The sequence below is a fragment of the Mustela nivalis genome (assembly GCF_964662115.1).
Source record: "Mustela nivalis genome assembly, chromosome: 5".
Taxonomy (NCBI): domain Eukaryota; kingdom Metazoa; phylum Chordata; class Mammalia; order Carnivora; family Mustelidae; genus Mustela; species Mustela nivalis.
The window spans coordinates 71,749,209-71,768,995 of record NC_139024.1 but is presented as its reverse complement, the minus strand read 5'-3'; the positions used below and the strand labels follow the sequence as shown (position 1 = coordinate 71,768,995).

Here is a 19,787-nt window from a genome sequence, read left to right as displayed (position 1 = left end):
ATTTATATATTAATACTATTTTTTGCACAATTCATACATTTCCCATAGTATCTATTATAATTTCCTTTTATTTAACATTATTCTAGAATCATACCAGTTCTAGATAGTCAATAGTGTCTTGACATTATAAAAACTTCAATTGCATTGCCACTGTCAGTTCACAGAAAAACTCTTGTGAGTTCACCTAATAACATCTCTCTACATTTTAACTGGAGCTAAGACATGGAAATGGAGCTATTCTGTAAGTGAGTTGTTTGAAAAAGGGAACTTGGCCTATGATTTGACTTTCAACATAATGAATCTGAGCACATCCCTACCTTGAATATAAAAACAGATTAAGTGAAGGAGGAAACCTCCTCCAGAGCATACATTAAAAGTTTTCTAATCCTCTTATAACAAAGCTGAAATAAGTAAAATAATAGAGGTAATCTGCAAAGAAACGAAAATAAAAATAAAAAATAAGCCAGAGGGTCTGAGATATTCATGTGATTTGATCAGAGATGGTTGGACTACAGAAAAGCCCAACTTGCTAACGGTGTCCAGGGGACTGTCTAAAGTTGTTAATATTCATGTGAAATTAACAGCAAGTCTAGATGCACTTTCTTTGATTACCAAACACTGTAAGACCAGAAAGAAGATAGGTTATTGAATTCTGAATGATTTTTCTGCCCACAATCAGGGAAGCTTTGGAATCCAAACAACCATATGATATTATTAAAGACATGTTAAATATTTCCAAAGTTTTTGTGGAAATACAGAAGCAATTCATAATTCTTGGTATAAAATCCAAGAGGAATGCTCAGGGAAGAGGGAAAGAAGAATGCAGGAGGAATTTTAGAATAGTTTCTTAGTTTTTCAAAACCACCCATGTACCAGTTATCTAGATTCTAACAAAACCTTGCTAGGCTTGCTGGAATCCAAGTTGAGTGAGCAAGTAAATTTGCTTGGGTGTGCACGTTTAAGTTAGTACCTCAGAATCTGAGGAAGTGATGTGTGGGAACCATAGTTTTTTAAAGATCCTGTATGTGATTTAAAGAGGGTTATATATCTCCTGCTCCTTTATCGAGAACCACTGCTATAAAGTGGTAGTTTATATAAAACAATAAAAATAAATAAAATGGTAGGTTATAGCTATAATGATACTTTTGTTGGGACAGGATGTGGTTAAAAACAGTAGCCAAGCAACCTGAAGTAAATGCACTATATCTAAAATGACAATTGAACAATCACAGTGACATAGTTGTTAGAATAACTGAAACTTAAGAAAACTCACAAACCTGTTTCTTATTGATATCTACCTAAATCTTGCTTCAAATAGTATTTTTCTAAATACTGTTATGTAAATTCAGTTAGTTTATATACTGTATAATGTTACCGTGGCACAGTGAAAGAAAGAGCATGAGCTCTAGAGACAGATTTGGGGTACAATCTGGGGACAGCCCCTAAAAGCCACATAGTCTGAGCAACTCTACCTAAGAGCCTCAGGTTCCCCGGAGGTAAACTGGGGATATTAAGAGTTGTCATGAAACTAGAGAAGTAATGTATGTAAACCTTCTGTAACAGCACCTCACACCCTGTAAATGTATTATGAGTGCTTTTTTAAAATTACAACTTACACTAAGCATTTATATTCTGTTTCACTTAATTTATATTTACTAGAAGTAATCAATGTTTTAATCATGTTCATTATACCCCATTATAGCAATCAGTTACTAAAATAAGCTTATGAGTTGATGCTCTAGCTACCTTCATCACCAATATATATGGAAAGTACAGAAATTTTAAGCAAGAAATTTGAAAGGAAAACCAGGTCTCTAGGGCCATGCCTTGCTTACTGACATATTTCATTTAAAAGAACAGTCACACTGGGGCACCTGGGTGGCTCAGTTGGTTTAACCATCTAAGTCTTGGTTTTGGCTCAGGTCATGATCTTACAGTTGTAGGACTGCATCTGGCTCTAAGCATCAGCTTCTCTCTCCCTCTCACCCAACTCTCTCTCTCACTCAAATAAATAAATAAAAATCTTTTTGAAAAGCCTAAAAAACAAAAACAAAAGAAAATCCATATTTTCAGATTACTTTGAAATTTCTGTTTTGCTATTAACTAAATCTGGAAGAGTTTCATTTTCATTGTAAATGGAAAGAAGAGGTGTAAACGGTTTGTTTACCCCTCACAGAAAGAAAGTAGAAGAGAGGAAGGAATTAGTATCAGGTAAAAGGAGACACTGTATAATGTTAAAACTCCAAGACTAGATTCCCACAGCTACATATAGACTTATAAGACCCTAGAGATCATACGTCTTCCCATTTTTTCTTAGCAACAATATGATGATTAACCTATAATAACTGCTTTAAGATGTTAATAAAGTTGTGAGTAAATTAAGAGTGCTTTTATGTTTATAATAAAACAATTTTGTTATTTAAAGTGAGCTGAAGAGAAGTGAGAGGGAAAGGGCAAAACTGAATATATTTAACACAAACTCTATTTTATTCAGGTATTTCAGATACATTCTCATGTAAGAACCAAAACAACACCACCACACACACACACACACACACACACACACACACACACATATTCATCAAGAGGGCACACTTCCATAACCCAGCAGGAAGACATGTGCTGCTAATAGAAGATATTCATAAAAACGACTTCAATTGTATTCAGCCACGGCAAGGGTTAGAACAAATGTTTTTATTTTTCAATACCCAAAGAAGATTACCAGTATCAATTGCTTAAAAGCATTTTAGATAAATAAGATACTTTCAAAATATAGGCAAGCAAGGCAAGAAAAGAAAAAATTTACAGTATTGGCTATTTAAAAAAAAATAATTGTTATAAACTTTTTATAATCATCTCAAGAGTAATTTCCTTTAACACCTTAGGTTCAAGATGGTGGTAGGTCACTAAAATATTGCCAAACACATTTTTATGAGATAAATAATTATAATTGTTGCAACTATTCCAGTCACAATATAGACATAGAATCCAATTATCCATTTCATTTTCATTTATACCTCATGGGCTAGATCATTTATCATGTTTCATGATAATGATCACACAGAAAGTGATTTCTGGAGGTAACAAATTACTTACCATATTAGCATAGCTTACAAGATCCTGTCAACAACTACTATGCATAAATATGAGGTAATTAAATTTACAATGTGCAGGACTGTGTGATATGCTACTTGTTTCCTTCGCAGCTGCCAAATATCTGGGCTGCTAAATGCAGCAAACCTGTTTGGTTGCAAATCAGGAATCATTATATGACCCAGGACGGCAACAGGTAGCCAGTATGCATTGGCTCAAGATGCTGAGATGCATCTTTCATCACCTGGTATTATTACTTGCCACTAAACTATCCATCATTACTGCAGAGACAGGTTGGAACGAAAGTCTTGGACCTTCACATTACTGCTCCTTGAACTCTGCCTCATCCATCTTTTGCATCATTCCTGATTCACAACTAAGTACGTTTTCCTGGCTGCAAAACCAAGTGTGAAGTTGTAATGCCTTTAGCCCACAGTGCTTCTCTAATAGTAATTGATTTCTCTTTATTATGGAGCCACTGTTCAGAAAAGACTCATGCTTACTTGCTGATGCCAAAAGATGCTTTTTACAAGACCTGAGTTACAGAATTCCAACACTTGTAGGGAAGGAGTATCATTCTGTTTCATTTTGTTTTCTAAGTTAGCCTTCAAAATTGCATTAGAATTTCAATTTTATTAATATGTATTAATAATTATCCATAAAACTCAGAAATACAAACTTAGAGAAAGACAGACACAGATGCCTCTACAGACGAAGGTATAGACACTAAAAAAGATTGATAGCTAAAACGTGTACAAATACAGTATTTCAAACTGAAATTCATTAATCAGTGTCAAATATATTGGATAGTCAAAACCAGAACTTTACGGTACTTAGTATGTTAAAATCACAAAACACGTGTTTATCCTTCACACAACACAAACAAAAGAGAAGGATTTAAAGTTAGATACAATATTATTTGTGAAAACTGCCTTTTAAAATAAATCTCTCACTTACACCCATTTTTTTTTTTCCTTCTTCACCAATTGCTAAGAGTTCCTTCAAGAATGATACCAGTTACATAGTGGTTGGCAGGCCATAAACTATCCAAGACTAAAGGGTTTTAATTCCGCTCCATCTGAATGCTGTTATAAAAGTTTAATAAATCAAAATGATCAAAATGTTCCCAGTGGCAGATTGGGATTCAGTTTCCAATTCAAATTCTCTTTAATATATGGCTTCTCTGACATCTTCCATTTCTGCCATCTACATTGAATCCCAAACACCCTGCTTTTCATCATTACCATGCACCAACCAGTCTGGTCATGGTAACTACTTTTTAACATTCCTGCACAATACAAAGAAATGTCATACCTGGTGGGGGCTTTAAGACAGGAAAATTAAGCAGATGAGAACTCTTTATCTACCTGTAAGTAAATATTTGTAAACCACCTGCTGCAGTGAATGACATTCTTTCAGGATTGAGAAATGCTGCTGGCCAAAAGTCCTCTTAGAAAGAAAATCCCCACTCCCTTCGATGTTTTTAAAAACTGATGCAAGAGGGCGCCTGGGTGGCTCAATGGGTTAAGCCGCTGCCTTCGGCTCAGGTCATGATCTCAGGGTCCTGGGATCGAGTCCCGCATCGGGCTCTCTGCTCGGTGGGGAGCCTGCTTCCTCCTCTCTCTCTCTCTGCCTACTCGTGATCTGTCTGTCAAATAAATAAATAAAATCTTAAAAAAAAAAAAAAACTGATGCAAGAAAAAGGTGTATTTAAAGGTGTCATTATCAGGGGTGATCAAATTCTGAAGAGCAGAGAAAGTGAAGTCTTTAGAGAGCTTGCTTCATTTCTATGAAGGATAAAATTTCAACATGCAACAGGAAAAAGAATTTCACTTAGCTTCAAATCTGATCAGAAATCTACATTGAACTAGCAAGGGAAAAAATTACATACACATGGTATGTTTTACATGTGTTTTTATATGTGGGCAATGTCAGGAATAAGGAAAAAAGACATCTTAAACAGGGTTCTCTTTCTAAATTTTCCATTTAATTGAGTATATCTGTTCGTATCCTAAGTTGAACAACATGAAAAAGTAAAAATATTGGCTAAAGGCTATGAAATGGTAGCTTACAAAATACACAAGTGTTTCTATGCCCTAAGTATTTATTGTTTAATTCATCTTGTGTTAAATCCCTATTCAACACCCTACAAGTAGTTAAAACATTTCCCCACATGCTAATGATTTTAAAACCATCTCTCTAGTAACACGAACAAAAGCTTACAACTGAAATTATGATCCGTGCTGTTAAATAAGTTTTTCTACAAGTCTTCTGACTGCTGTCCATAAAATCATGTATTTCACCTAGAATCCCAGGATGACCACCCCTTCCACTATCGTCATCTCTCACCCTTTACTTGCTCTTTGTACCAAACACTCCCTCAAAGACACCTCACCATTTCAAGCTCTTATGGCATTTAGAGTCCTATACTGACTCCCTGCAATTTTACCATTCTCCAAATTGTCTCCCATCCTCGTTTTCTGAGACAGATAGGAAGACATAAGTAACCTATGTCAAAAACCCCCAAAAGTCCCCAAAGCAGATTATATAATGTATGTATATTTCTTAGTCTGGATTCAAATTTATCCACAATTAGGCCTCAAAGTGCACCTTCAGGCTCATCTTAGACATTTCCCCTGGAAAACACTATGCTATAGTCAATACTTAACACTGCGCACAAGAACATGTGTTCTCCCACGCCCTCTGCTTGAAATTCCCTCTCTTTATCTTCAACTATCGAGATCCACCCCCTCCATCAATGCTATGATGAACTGCCCAGCAAAGGTCATTAATGAGGCTGTCCTCCTCTGCCCTATACATCAGGTCCAGGCCTTTCATAAGGCATTCTACAACGCATGTTCTTTTTGTCTCTTCAACAACAATTATTTGATTATATCTGCTGGGTGTTGGCCATGGTGCTGGCTACAGAGACACAACAATGAATGAGCAAAGAGAATAGTTCTTAACTTTGCCAATTGAGCGCTGGATGTTAGGAACACAGATATATTTTGAATACTGATGAGGAAACTCTACAGGCAGAAAAAGCAAAGGTCCTAAGGTAGAAGACAGCAAGCTGTATTAAAGTAAGTGAAAGCAAGCCGGTGCTGCTAAATTTTGGCGAGCAAAGGAGACTCTCATGAAGAACTGAAGAGGAGGGCAGAACCAGATGAAGGTGGGCCTTGGGGCTGGTGATAAGATATCTAGAATTTATGCTACATGAACAAAAAGCCATCAGAACCTGGGGAGCACAGTCTTGCTTTGTGCAGTGTGAGCTGTCTGACTGCCAAGGAAATACTGACTTGAAGGAGGGAAGTGCTGATGTGGACAGAGTCATGAGAAGACCTTTGAAGAAGAAGATGTCAGCGATGAAAATGACGGCAGTGAAGTTAGGGACAGCACTGGGCACCCACAGGATATGTAATAAAATACTGATAAACGAATGAAATAGTTAATATACATATTTCTGTATACTGTATCTCACCTAAGAATGCAAAGATATTTGAGACTGCGTCCTGTACAAATTTTCATTCTGCACATCCTAATAGAAGGCATTACCTAAAGATGTTTTGAGAACTTAGAGATTTTGGAGAAAAATTTGTAATACAAAATTAATAATTCTCTCCTGTTCCGGAAAATAACTATCATTTGGCCTTCAGGTATTTTGGAAAAAAGTCAGACAAAACTAGAATGAAGTAAGAATATAAAAGCACGTGTATATTTGAGGGGAAAAAAAAGGAAGCACAGTTGGGGGTGGAACAAGAAACACAAAGACCCTAAGGCAAGAGCATCCTTGAAGAGTCAGCATGTCTGTGGCACATTAAGGAAGGAGGTGAGTGATAGGAGATAAATTTTGAGTGATACACAGAGGATATGTCATTTAAGACTTTTTGTACCAGGAAAGGGCTGTGATTTCTTTTCTCCCTTAAAGTGAAAGGAAGCTGTTGGAGGAGTAACATGGTAACATGAGAGGAGCAATGGTTTCCTCCAGATATATTTGAGGATAAAAGGAAATGCCAATGGCAATTAGGAAAATGTAAATAAAGATGTGGGTAAAATTTCTTTCTAACAAGGGAACAGGTAACTATTCATTCGTTGTTCGTTCGTTTATTTGTTTTAACACAATGACAGATTTCATGCTGAAACCACTAAATCTGATTCCAAACTGTGTAATACTGCTGAAAGACAACAAAATAATTTTCTTAGTTTAAGGCTCAGAAAGGAGAAAATGGAGAGCAAAAGAAAGTTAACTTTCAAATTATATCCTAAATTTAGAAGAAACCCTTTCCTGGTAAGAGATAAGAATATCTGTAAGCCATGATTTCTCCAAGAACACTGGAGCTTAGATAACTATAGAAGAGGTTGTTGTTGATTTATGTGTTAAGAAAAACTGCCCGTATTTTGTCAAAATTATTTAGTCTCTGTCCAGTTCGCAGACCTCAAACCTCACTTTTAACACCAAAATGGTACACCTTTTCCTTTTTTATAAAAGCTACTATGAAGTAAACACAGTCCATGCCAAGAACTAACAAAATATAAATCTTTACCTGTTCTTATTTGTGTTGACTTTACAACTGTTTTTAATTCTTTCTAGAGTAAATGTTTCTTAGAAAAGGAAATAACATGATTTATATTAATCTAGATGGAAAGAAAAGTGCTTTCTGCAGTAATACAATAACACTTTGTTGAACAAGCTGGTTTTGACGGATTTATCGAACATTTGACATCTCCTTAACATTTTGTGAAAGCTTTGTGTTTGCTGTGCATTTCTTAGTTTGTATTCTTAGTAAGTCAGGCTCTTGATGACATTTTACAGTAAGCAGAATGTGTGTTAGCTAGCTTTTAAAGGATGTGAACATCTCAGTGGTAAACAGTTTATTCTAACTGTAAAAAGCTAAACACCAGAACTCACTGACCTGTCAGTTATACACTGGTAAGGGGAGCCCATTTCTCTAGACTCTCTAGAAGATGGAAGTCCTGGGAGAATAGAACAGAGTCCAGAACTAAAACGAATGAAGTAATGTCCCACATCCCTCCATAACACATTGCCATCCTTACTCATTGCACCACTAACAATACTATGAGTTAGTTCTCTGCCTCACTGATTGATTTCAATCTATCAGCTACAGAGCTTCCATTTAATTAACTTTCTGTAAGATTCTCAGTACATTATTTACCAAAATAGTGCTTAATAAAGGGCTTTAATGGAACAGCTCCTTAGGTATGGTATTTTCTATTTGTTAGAGAATCTTATTTTTTTTCTATAGAATTAGAAATGTGACTAAAATCAAAGATCTGTGCCAAAATATCCGATAACTCTACCTATTTTTAAAATAAAATTAATTAAATTATTAATTGCTTGAGAGCTGGAATGAAGTTTCCTGTTTCTTTGTAATTTCCTGGTGCCTATTACTCAACCATTTTAAGTACTCAATAAAGGCTGCTTGCTGATTTTCCAATGAAGTTACAAAGTGATTTCATTGCTTCCTTTTTGGTTTGGAGTAAGGAAAAGAGAAATAGTCAGCAGGGAGGAGAATAAAATTCCAAAGACACAGTTAGTTCATGAAGTTGATATAAGTCCTCTGGAAGAAATGGGACCAAATTACATTTATCACAAACTCCAAAAGAATGGAATTGAGAGACTCAGAAGCAAAATACAGGCCTAGGAACAGTGCTCCAAAAGCAGATTCCCCAGAGCTCACAGGAAGAATCATTGGGCATGCAAATTATCCTGCTTCCTCTTTGATCCTTCTCAAATTCTTAAGTAAGCTCCAACAAAAGCAAACTCCCCAAAGATTTACTACAAAAAACAGTGACCAGCACCTCAACTGCTAAACATTATGTAAACCTCTACACATGAATCACCTATGAAAACATACTCAAAACTCCTTTGGGAAAGAATTCAGATTGGGTTTTTATTTTTAAAGCAAACAAAATAAATAACATGAACATAACCACGTGGGCAAAACAAGGGCTTCATGCTGCCATTCTCGTGAAGTAGCCTAAGAAAACTCAGAGGAGGAAATTAGTAGAAAAAAGTACTTGAAATAACAGTGTAGGAAAGTGGATAGAACAGAGTCTCTGTAATAACATACTACCTAAAATGAAGACATCTAGTATCCTTTTGCTCATTTAGAATTTAAAAATGTACCAGACACCTTGTACATTGAATCACTTGAATTACAAGTAGCTACAATGAATGAGAGATGCCTCCAAATGCTTCCTTTATCATACTCCAGGGTAGCAAAGTGAAATTTTAAAATATGCAACATTTGGAGTCTCCTTCAATTTGAGACATTTGATTACCCTCCCCCCAAATCCCACCCTCACCGACTGCATGTCCTTTCCTAACGATATAAGGGACGGTTGGGGAACACTAGTGTGTTGTCAATTTATATGTTCTTAGATTTTCATTATAGTTCAGATTTTATTAAATATAGATACTTGCACTGAATTCTCCCAGATAACTCCAAATTTCCTGTCAAGGTGACTAGTTTTCACAGTAGAAGCAAAGAAAAGAGATCTTCAAGTCACCATTAAGAAAAAGGATCTTTATATGAATGCATAAGTCTGACAGCTGTGCTTTTAAAACTAGTTAAAAAACTAGTTAAAAATCAATAGTGTGTGGCATTAAGCAGCATGCTGATGGACTCAAGCTAGAAATTCCACAGCCTTTAACCACCAACAAGCAAAAGTATTAGTTTGTCATGTTTCCCACTTCCCAAATGTCCTTGCTTCTAATATAAAAACATTTAAAATGAAATATTCAGACCTGATTTTTAACATTATATACAGAAAAGACTAGAGTAGGAGATATTGGTCAAATCAAAATTATTTTTTTTAAGATTTTATTTATTCATTTGACAGAGATCACAAGTAGGCAGAGAGGCAGGCAGAGAAAGAGAGAGAGGAGGAAGCAGACTCCCTGCTGAGCAGAGAGCCCTAAGCGGGGCTCATTCCCAGGACTCTGGGATCATGACCAGAGCTGAAGGCAGAGGCTTCAACCCACTGAGCCACCCAGGCGCCCCTCAAAATTATTTTTTAAGTGAAAGAAAAATCATGCCTACCTTAAAGTCACCCTTACTAGTTTGTAGGAGAAGACAGCCTGATTCAGACACTACAAAAAACAGTTGTTACCATCCTTTCCCAGATGCCAGAAATCTCCAACCCCTGTGTAGACCAGGTGGCCCTTGGCTCATCATCCATTCCCTTTGTCTTTCAGGGTTAGTCCCACCACTCTGACTTCAACCAAATAAATTTATTTGTTAATTGTTAGAGAAGTATCAATCGTCTTTGCAAAAATATTGTGGCAGGTGCTGTAGCAAACAAAGATAAACTAGACAGGCTGAGATGCAACAAAAACCACAAATGATTTTGACAGGAGCAGAACCTGACAAGTCCAAATGCAAATGCAGTGTTGGGCTGGACTTGTATCCTTCCTCACCAGTATAGTGGGTAACTGGTACTGGGCAAGTGAGTCCAGTAACAGCTTGCCATTCACCAAATAAGCTGTGACCCCACTCCACACTTTGCCCGACTTAGAATAACACCTTTCTCTTGCACAATAAAAATCCAAACTGTATGTCCTTCAGAATTAACTTGTATATTCTTTTAAAATACTTTCTCAAGGACGCCTGGGTGGCTTAGTGGGTTAAAGCCCCTGCCTTCTGCTCAGGTTGTGATCCCAGGGTCCTGGGATTGGGCCCTGCATCTGGCGCTCTGCTCCACAGGGAGCCCGCTTCCCTTCCTCTCTCTCTGCCTGCCTCTCTGCCTATCTGTGATCTCTGTCTGTCAGATAAATAAATAAAATCTTAAAAAAAAAAATACTTCCTCAGTTCCTATCTTACCTGAATAGAATTAATAACTCTCTATGAATAACATTGCTTGTGCTCTGGAATCCCACGTACAAATATTCTATACTGGATATTCCAGGTGTCTCTCCACATGCAACCATACTATCTTTGATACTTGTGAGAGTAACCTCTCTAACCCCAAGTGGATGAGACCAAAAAACATGTAAGTATACTGCTATCCTATAACCATGAGGAGACCCTAGTTTAGGATGGAAGACGAAACTATGGACTACAGTGAGAAGAACTGGAAAGAACTTGGATCTTTGAAGACTAAATGAACCAACCCTAAAGCCTATTTTGGTACTTTCCAGGTACAAAGGTCAGTAAACACCTTTATTTTTAAGCTAAGTTTCATTGTTTTGCAAAGGGAAGTATGAACAACAATCCAAACCCCTTATCATCTTAAACACCAAAATTTGTTTTTATAGGTCCACCTGCTACACAGAGTAAGGTTGGGGACAGACATCCACCCTACTGACTCTACAGCTAGAGGTCACTAGTACTTACTGAGAATAGATAAAAATATTAATGGAATATATTTTATGTCCATAGAATTTTGATGATGGTTGATAGTTGGTGCTAAAATTTAAAAATCAAACCAACAACAGATACAAAAGAACAAAAATTGTGTTTTTCCCATTAAATAACTTAAAACATGACTGGAGTTTCACTGATAAAAAATAGAAAAGCACAACTAACAAATAGGAATAGAAATTGAGTGTCCATTGCATCAGACAGTGAATTTCACAGAAGTTCATTGTGGGTCAGTTGGTCAGGAATATAAGTGGATCCTTGATTTAGAAGTGGGAAAGAACGGAGAAGATGGTAAAGGATGAGAATCTGTAACACAACGTGGCTACAAAGTCAGGGCTTTCAGCTTTCAGCTTGTAAATGCCATTTCAACCTGTATTTCACATTTTTTACACTTCAATTTTGTAGAAACACTGAGTAGAAACATCTGCTCTTCATCTCATCTCTGTAAAAACTTTTTGTCAATAAAGATTGGCTTCCACAAGCTGAAGACATTATCATTACTCAAAATGATCTGGAAGCAATGCTAAAGTCATGACAAAGTAAATTCTGTTTCAGCGTACTATTTTTTTCTTCTTCTTCTGGCTGTGGGAACACAGAGATCAATACTCTTCAACAGGAGAATTTTGCAGTGAAATTTTCATTTGTAACAAACAGTAGCAAAAGAGCCTTAAGCATGCCCTGTCACTTTCAGTTTAGGAGGAAATGCACTAATAAACTCTTACCCTTGGGTCATTTTTGACAACAGGCAATACTATGCCAGCTCTTATTAAAGACTATTCATATCACTGCCCCAAAAATTTCCTTTAAAATTACCATCTTTAGTATGGATGTAACAGGATGTCAGTTTTAAAACTGCCAATGAGAGACAGGACCTGTCACCATAGTTAATTCTCAGCACTGTTTTAACACCACTACAGCTGACCCCAAAGGATGGGTTTTTAGTTAACAATATTTATTTGGTGGTTATCTAAACAAAAAAGAAAATATATTCCTTCATATTCATTTTCAAATAAAACAACAAGCAAAGTATCACCTGTAAGTATTCGATATATAACAACCTAAAATATGTTGAAAAGAAAATAAAACTGCCAAAATGATCAAAATATTTTTCTAAAATGTTGGTGAACTCTGGATAGCAAGATTCAAAGTACCATTGTATTTTATAACCAACTAAGTACCATATAAAATCTGAATCAAAATGTAGGTTAAATGGCAGAACTTTAAAAAGGAAAAAAAGTTAAACTTTTCTATGAAATCCAAAGATTCTCCATTTATAAGTCTTACTGAAATATTTATTCCACAAGTACCCTCCCAGAGCAGCCATAATACATTTGTCTCCAGGTAAAGAAAACCAAGCTTTGATAAAATGATAAAATCTACTTTTTTTTTTTTTAAAGATTTTACTTATTTATTTGACAGAGATAGAGACAGCACAAACTGGGGAAGCAGTGAGAGTGAGAGCGAGAAGCAGTGTCCCCACTAAGCAGGGAGCCCCAGGTGGGCTCAACCCCAGGACTCCAGGATCATGACCCGAGTAGAAGGCAGACGTTCAACAGACTGAGCCACCCAGGTGCTCCAATAAAATCTACTTTTTGATTCAGAACAACAAGAGAGATCTGGTAATGCCAAAACAAATCTCTTTGAAAATACACAAACATAAAACAGCTATATGAGAAAGTGAAATATATCTTTTAAAAGGGAGCGCCTGGACGGAAGCTTCAACCCCGTTTTCTATAAACTGTTAAATACACCGCAAGACCACTTCCTCAAAAAGAGGATATGTATGCACGTAAATATACGGACATATATATACACACAGACATAAGCACATGCAGAAAGACAGACACACACATATAAACAACTACAGTATTCAAAAGCACTCTAGCTGTTCCAAGAAAGGCCACCAGATTTTCAGCAGCTGCACACCAAAGGCCCAGAGGACCATACAGATCAGTGAACACACCCAACCTCCTCTCCCCAGAGCATATTGATCACTCTGAAGACCACCTAAGGACACCTTCAGGCTCTCCGAAGCAGGCTCAGGTGAGAAAGAGGCTGCAACAGGCTTGAGAGAGATGAGTATACAGCATCTACGAACATAAAAATTGACTCTCTGCCTTCAACTTCCCTGGGCACTGAACACTTAAATACTATGCTATATTCACATTGTTCAATTAACTAGGACTGTGCTTTCATGAACTTAAGCAGATGATATGAGCTAACTCTGGAGACACAAGAGAGGTCTTATTTAATACAGAGTCGTATCCAGTCCACAAAGATAAACTTTAAAAAAAATGATCTGTAGGATCACTCAAGACAAAAAGCATTACAAATGGCTAGTGTCATTATTTCATCGTGATAATGTAAGATAAAGCTGTGTTGCAGAAGAAGAAGCCCAGCATCAGGACTCAAGAATTACAGGGTTAAACTCTGGCTCAGTCAATTATTAGATTTTTGTGGCTCTGGGCTACTATCAAATAGTCTGAATTTTAATTTTCTTCTCTCTAAAGCATTAAAGGTTAAAGTATTAAAATCAAGTAAATCTTAAAATGAAATAATGTATGTAAAAGACATTTGATGACAAGCATTTCAAATAGATTAACTTGAATATGAATGTCTCTCCTGTTCTCCTTCTAGCCTCTGGGCCTTGACACATGCCTTGTTCTCTGTAGGCACTTCTGGTAGCATTTATTTCTCTTATCCCTGTCTCCACATCCACACCCCTCACCTGGACAAGGGTTCTCAACCTTCAGAGTCTATCTCAAAGAAAACTCACTCACAAGGTTCTTGCCTTGATGTCTCAGATAAATCTCAGTTCAGGTTAGACAAGCTTGTTAGGAACTCCTAAACTTGGGGAGACTTCGGTGGTTTATAATTATTTTCATTTGTGTCATTATTGATTGATGCTGGAATCTTTTCAACAGCTGTATTTCCTCTAAATTTTCACATAGGAAATAGGTTCCTCATATTTATTTATTTATTTTCAAGATCTTAAGAGAGTGAGCAAGAGAGAGAATGCACAGGAGCCAGGTGAGGGGCAGAGAAGCAGACTTTCCACTGAGCAGGGGGCCTTATGTGGGACTTGATACCAGGGACCTGGGATCATGATCTGAGCTGAAGGCAGGGGCTTAGCTGACTGAGTCACCCAGGTGCCCGATTCCTCATTTTTAAGGGTTCAGCTCAACCTCCCCCTCTCAAAAAGGTCTTCTAAACCACCCTAACAAAAATATTAATCACAAAAATAATTAAAAATAATAAAAAAATTAATCACCGTCATTTTGAGTGTTTATTTTTCTTCATGGCATATACCATAATTTGATATATTTTCAATATTTTTCTATACAGTGTGCCTAATGCACCTCAATGTTAAGCTCTACGAGGTCAGGGACATTATATTTTATTTATTATTTTATCTCCACAAACTAGAATGGTGTGCATGTTTCATAATATCAGGGACACAGTAAATTTTGAATGATTTTAATACACGCTGTGTACTTGTACTTGCCAAGCTAAGCTAAAACCACTTAGCAAGTCTAACTTTCTAAGATCCTCTAGGAGGCCAGAATTGGTGAACATCCACCACCACTGGGTTTTGATACCGTTAAAATTTACAATTCTCAATGGGGACAGAAACTCTGACCTTGACCTCATGATCACAATGCTTTAAAGAACAAAGGTGGTATCCGTGGAGCTATTTTATTTAATTTTTTATTTTTTTAGGGTTGTATTTATTTAGTTGTTAGAGAGAGAGAGCACAAGCAGAGAAGCAGCAGGCAGAGGTAGAGGAAAAAGCAGGCTCCCTACTGAACAAGGAGCCTGATGTGGTACTCGATCCTGAGACCCTGGGATCGTCACCTGAGCCAAAGGCAGCTGTTTAACCTACAGAGCTACTCAGGCATCCCTGTGGAGCTATTTTAAACAGGAAAAGCAAATCTAAAATTAAAATGCAAAACTAGGGGGCGCCTGGGTGGCTCAGTGGGTTAAGCCGCTGCTTTCGCTCGGGTCATGGTCTCAAGTCCTGCATAGGGCTCTCTTCCTCTCTCTCTGCCTGCCTCTCTGCCTACTTGTGATCTCTCTCTGTCAAATAATAAATAAAATCTTTAAAAAAAAAAAAAAAAGCAAACCTAGGTGATTGCGATATGGAATAAAGTGTTCTACATGGGTAGCCCTATTAGAGTTCTTTAAAATAGATTCCTTTCTATGGAAAACACTTGTTGAAACTTTGTTTGACAAATGTACAACGGTATTACTTTATCTTAAGACATTAGCAAAACTTGTTTTTTTAAGTTTTATTTATTTATGTAATCTCTGTACCCAGTGTGGGGCTTGAACTCATGACCCTGAGGTCAAGAGTCACATATTAGCAGAACTTTTATATAATATAATTTCTTGGTGACTTGAAATGAAGAGCAGCAGGTTTAAAAATCAATCAAAATCTCTATAAGGTTGCTTTGTTTTAACCAAGTCAAGCAATTTCATGAAGTGAAAGTGACTTTACCTCTTACAATGAGTTGAGCAAAATTGGACACACCGGAGCCTCGTTCTGACTGAGTTACACAGCGATACAAATCCTGGTCAGTTTTTGTCACTTCCTGCAATCTAAAGGAAGCAGCAAATCTTCTGTGATTGATGTTCTTAGTCTGGGCTACTGGTATATCTTCTCCATTTCGTCTCTGCAAGCAGAAACCAATCTTTAAAAAACAGGTTCTTAACATTTCCATAAATCTAAAGCACCTTAGCAACCAATATCTGTGATACATTATTCTTGTTTCTAAATTAGGAGGAAAATGTCTATGTAGTTCCACAAATCTCTTCCAGTGTCATTCAACCCAAAAAAAGCATGGAAATAAACACTGGTATCCTTTAGGGGTATAGCACTGACATTATAGATTACTATTATTTTCCATAAAATTGTTATTAGCTCACAGCATATGAATTAACAAAAGAGTTAATGGCCCCAGGGCATATAATTCACTGCCCTCCTTCTCCCAAAGAATACATATGGGAGCTTCCTTTAGCCCTTATTCTATACTGCATGTGCTATATAATAGGATTGTCCCATGAGAAGACCAAGAGCATGTCCAATGCATCTTTGTATTCTAAAAGTGTAGCATGTGACCAGCCACAGAATGACAATAAAATACTGATGACTAATTTAGAGTCAAACCAAAATCTCTCTTCTTTGCAAACTTTATCTCTTTGGCATTAATGACAGCCAATTTATACCGTTTAAGAGAAGTAATCAAAAGAACCTAAATGTTAATAGCATATCTGTCAACTTTCAAAATGAAATACTGAAAAGCCTATTTACAACATCAGGGTACCTTGCACAATACCAGTAAGTGTAAGCTATAAAAGAAATGACTGAAAAATTCAACTATAATAAAATTTATAACTTCTATATGTTGAAAGACAACATAAATAAAGTGAAAAAAACAAGCCACCAACTGTGATAAGATATTTGTCATGGAAATAATCCATCAAAAGATAAATAGCCAGGTTATGTAAAGATCTTCTACAGTTCAATAAGAAAAAAGACAAACAACCCTATCAAAAAGTGGACAGGCTATAAAAAGGAAAAATGTATATGTCTAATAACCATGAAAAGAGATCCTCAACCTTAATTTTAAAACGTCTATATGTCAAAGATAGCATAAAGGGCAAAGAAAAGTCATAACTATGAGAAAGAACTGGTCATGATCCTCGACCTCATCTCTTGTTGGTGAAACGTCAAGTGTCTCTGGTATCCTTTCATACTACTTAAAAATCGTCTCGTACTCTAGCTATATGAAACAAACCCCCTAAGATTACTAATGGAAGTATAAAATACTACAGTCACTTTAAAAGATAATTTGTTATTCTCTAGAAAATCTGAAGATGGACATAGCCTAGCATCCAGTAGTTCACGTCTACATTTCTACATCTGAATCACTTTTGCATATGTGATCACGGAGATATTGTACAAGAATGTTGAACTCAGAATCGTTTCAATACAGGAACAGTTCAATATGGGAAAGATCCAAATTTTACTGAATAGACTGAGATTTGGCCATCCAATAAAATAAAATAAAATATAGAAGTTTAGGCAAGCTAAGGCCAGCAGTGTGCTGGTAAAATGCTGAACAGCTCGTTCGTAACCAAATATATAAAGTGTTGATTTGTATCATATCTCAGTTTCTATGGTGTAAATAGTCTCACTGTGTCCACTTTCAAATTACCAATGTAATATCATTTGGCTCCTAAAAGTACTGAAAAATCAGCAATAGCCATCACAACCAGCCCCATTATCTCATTTATATGAAATACACCTACCCATGTTAAAATCTCAAATAAAATTCTTTAACAAAAATTAGTGTATTATATGTTTATAAAAAATAAAAAATTATTTTAAAAAATTAGTGTATGAAATAAAAATGTAAACTTCAACTTCTTTTAAATTTGGTGGGTACATTTGTGGTCATCTTACTGTTTTCTATAATTTTTTCATGGCTAAGACACTTTGTGTTTTTTTAAAGAGTAAATAATAAAGGGACCATTCTATTACTTAAGTAATATTTTAAATCCTAAACTCATTGTATCTGTAATCATTTTTCTCCACATCCAAAATGATTTATCTGTGCATACTGTGTAGTATATAGTCATGTATGGGTATGCATACATATACATATAAACCTAAGTACACAAAGTCCCAACTACAATTTTACCATATTCTATTCATTCAGCTTTTTAAATAACTCTTTCCTTACCCAACTATTCCATGAATTTTTGCACCAAGATCTCTGATCATTCTCCTAGATAATAATGAAGAGAAAATGCTTATATTATATAGAGGTGCCTGTTTAAGGAGTACACAAAGCTGATTACATTACATTATATCTATATTTGTGTTTATTAAAATGCTAACATAAGTACAAAATATATATGCCTACATAAGATATACATTGTTTATATAATTAAAGAGCATAGGAGACATACATGCTATTTACCTCTTGAAATAACAATAACCATTCGTCATATCATTATGCCCTCATAACATTCAGCCTGATCTTCAATAATCATTTAATAAATGCCTCCATGTACCTGATGGTATATAGGCTATCATCTTGGTGCTGCCACTGCTCTCTCAAAAAAACATATGTGATAGTTATTTCCATTTAAAGATCATAAAATCCAGATTCAAATAGATTAAAAATATGATATGCAGCCTCTCAGTAGCAGGATTAAAACTCAAAACCAGGTTTGACACAAAATCTAGCAGTATTTCCTCTAAACTAAACCAAAGCTGCTTTTTTCTTTTTTCCATTTATATTCTAGGTCCAGTCCAATGAATTGATTATTTGCTGTAAAGCCTTGGTCAAAGCATTGTACTAATGAGATATATAATCTACTATACTAGAATTGCATTATTTACTCAGCTTCCAGTAATGCATTACAGTTAAAAGTAATAAATGAGGACATGTACATTTCAGAAGTCAAAAATAATGATAACTTTTCTTTTATAATCCAAAATAATAGGTCTTCACCTGACTACAAGCTATCAATTTAGCCGAATGCACAGCCCTATGAAGGAAGAAAGAAGTAGTGTTAAATTTCTCCCTTATGCAGTAGTGTTTGCATATAGTTTTCTGCTTTTACATTCTTCAGTTCCTGGCTCTTTATCCTGTTTTGAGTTTTTTATATGATTTTACCACTGCAAATATCCCCAACTTTGAGAAATACTGAGAAACAAACCACAAAATTATATGATCAAAGGATTCTATCCCAATACTTGGCCCTTTTCTCTCCCCCAATTCTCATATGCTCTCCATGCTTTCTTATTTGCTGTGTCTCCCGTACAGGTTGCTGAGACTTGTCATTAAAGCCCCTGAGTATTATACTCCTCTGTTTAACTAAGTAAGCTTCCTCATGCAGGCCATATGCAGTGTTTACTTGACAAGTTCAATTCCTGGCTTAAAGTAGTGTAGCGATAATATTGGTAAATTCTCAACATCTATAATAGCCAAGTATCGATCAAACCCCTTGCTATTCCAAGTGTGGTCTACAGACCACCAGCATCAGAATCCCCTGTCAAATTGTTACAAACTCTAAGCCTAGAGATCACTCTAGAGGTACTGAATCAGAATCTACATTTTCATAGATCCCTAGGTTATGCACCAAGGCATTACAGCTTGAAACATACGGGCAGAAAACAATCATGGAGGTCTTACTCCTAATCATAGTGAGAGCTGTAAAAATGGGTGTGTGCTCTGATTCTGGCTAATGAGATTCTACAAAAACAGGCCAATTCACTCCCAGAAAGGTTTTTTTCAC

At 36.1% G+C, this 19,787-nt stretch overlaps 1 protein-coding gene across 7 annotated transcripts in view; it reads right to left on the bottom strand.

The window, feature by feature from the left end:
• The window catches only part of PTPRK (protein tyrosine phosphatase receptor type K), a 560,500-nt gene that overhangs the window by 247,628 nt on the left and 293,085 nt on the right, over window positions 1–19,787 (bottom strand). For all 7 annotated transcript variants that reach the window (XM_082729854.1, XM_082729853.1, XM_082729857.1 and 4 more), the window contains exon 6: window positions 15,976–16,150. In XM_082729854.1, coding sequence (XP_082585980.1) covers window positions 15,976–16,150 — 175 coding nt within the window. The remainder of the gene's footprint in view (window positions 1–15,975; window positions 16,151–19,787) is intronic.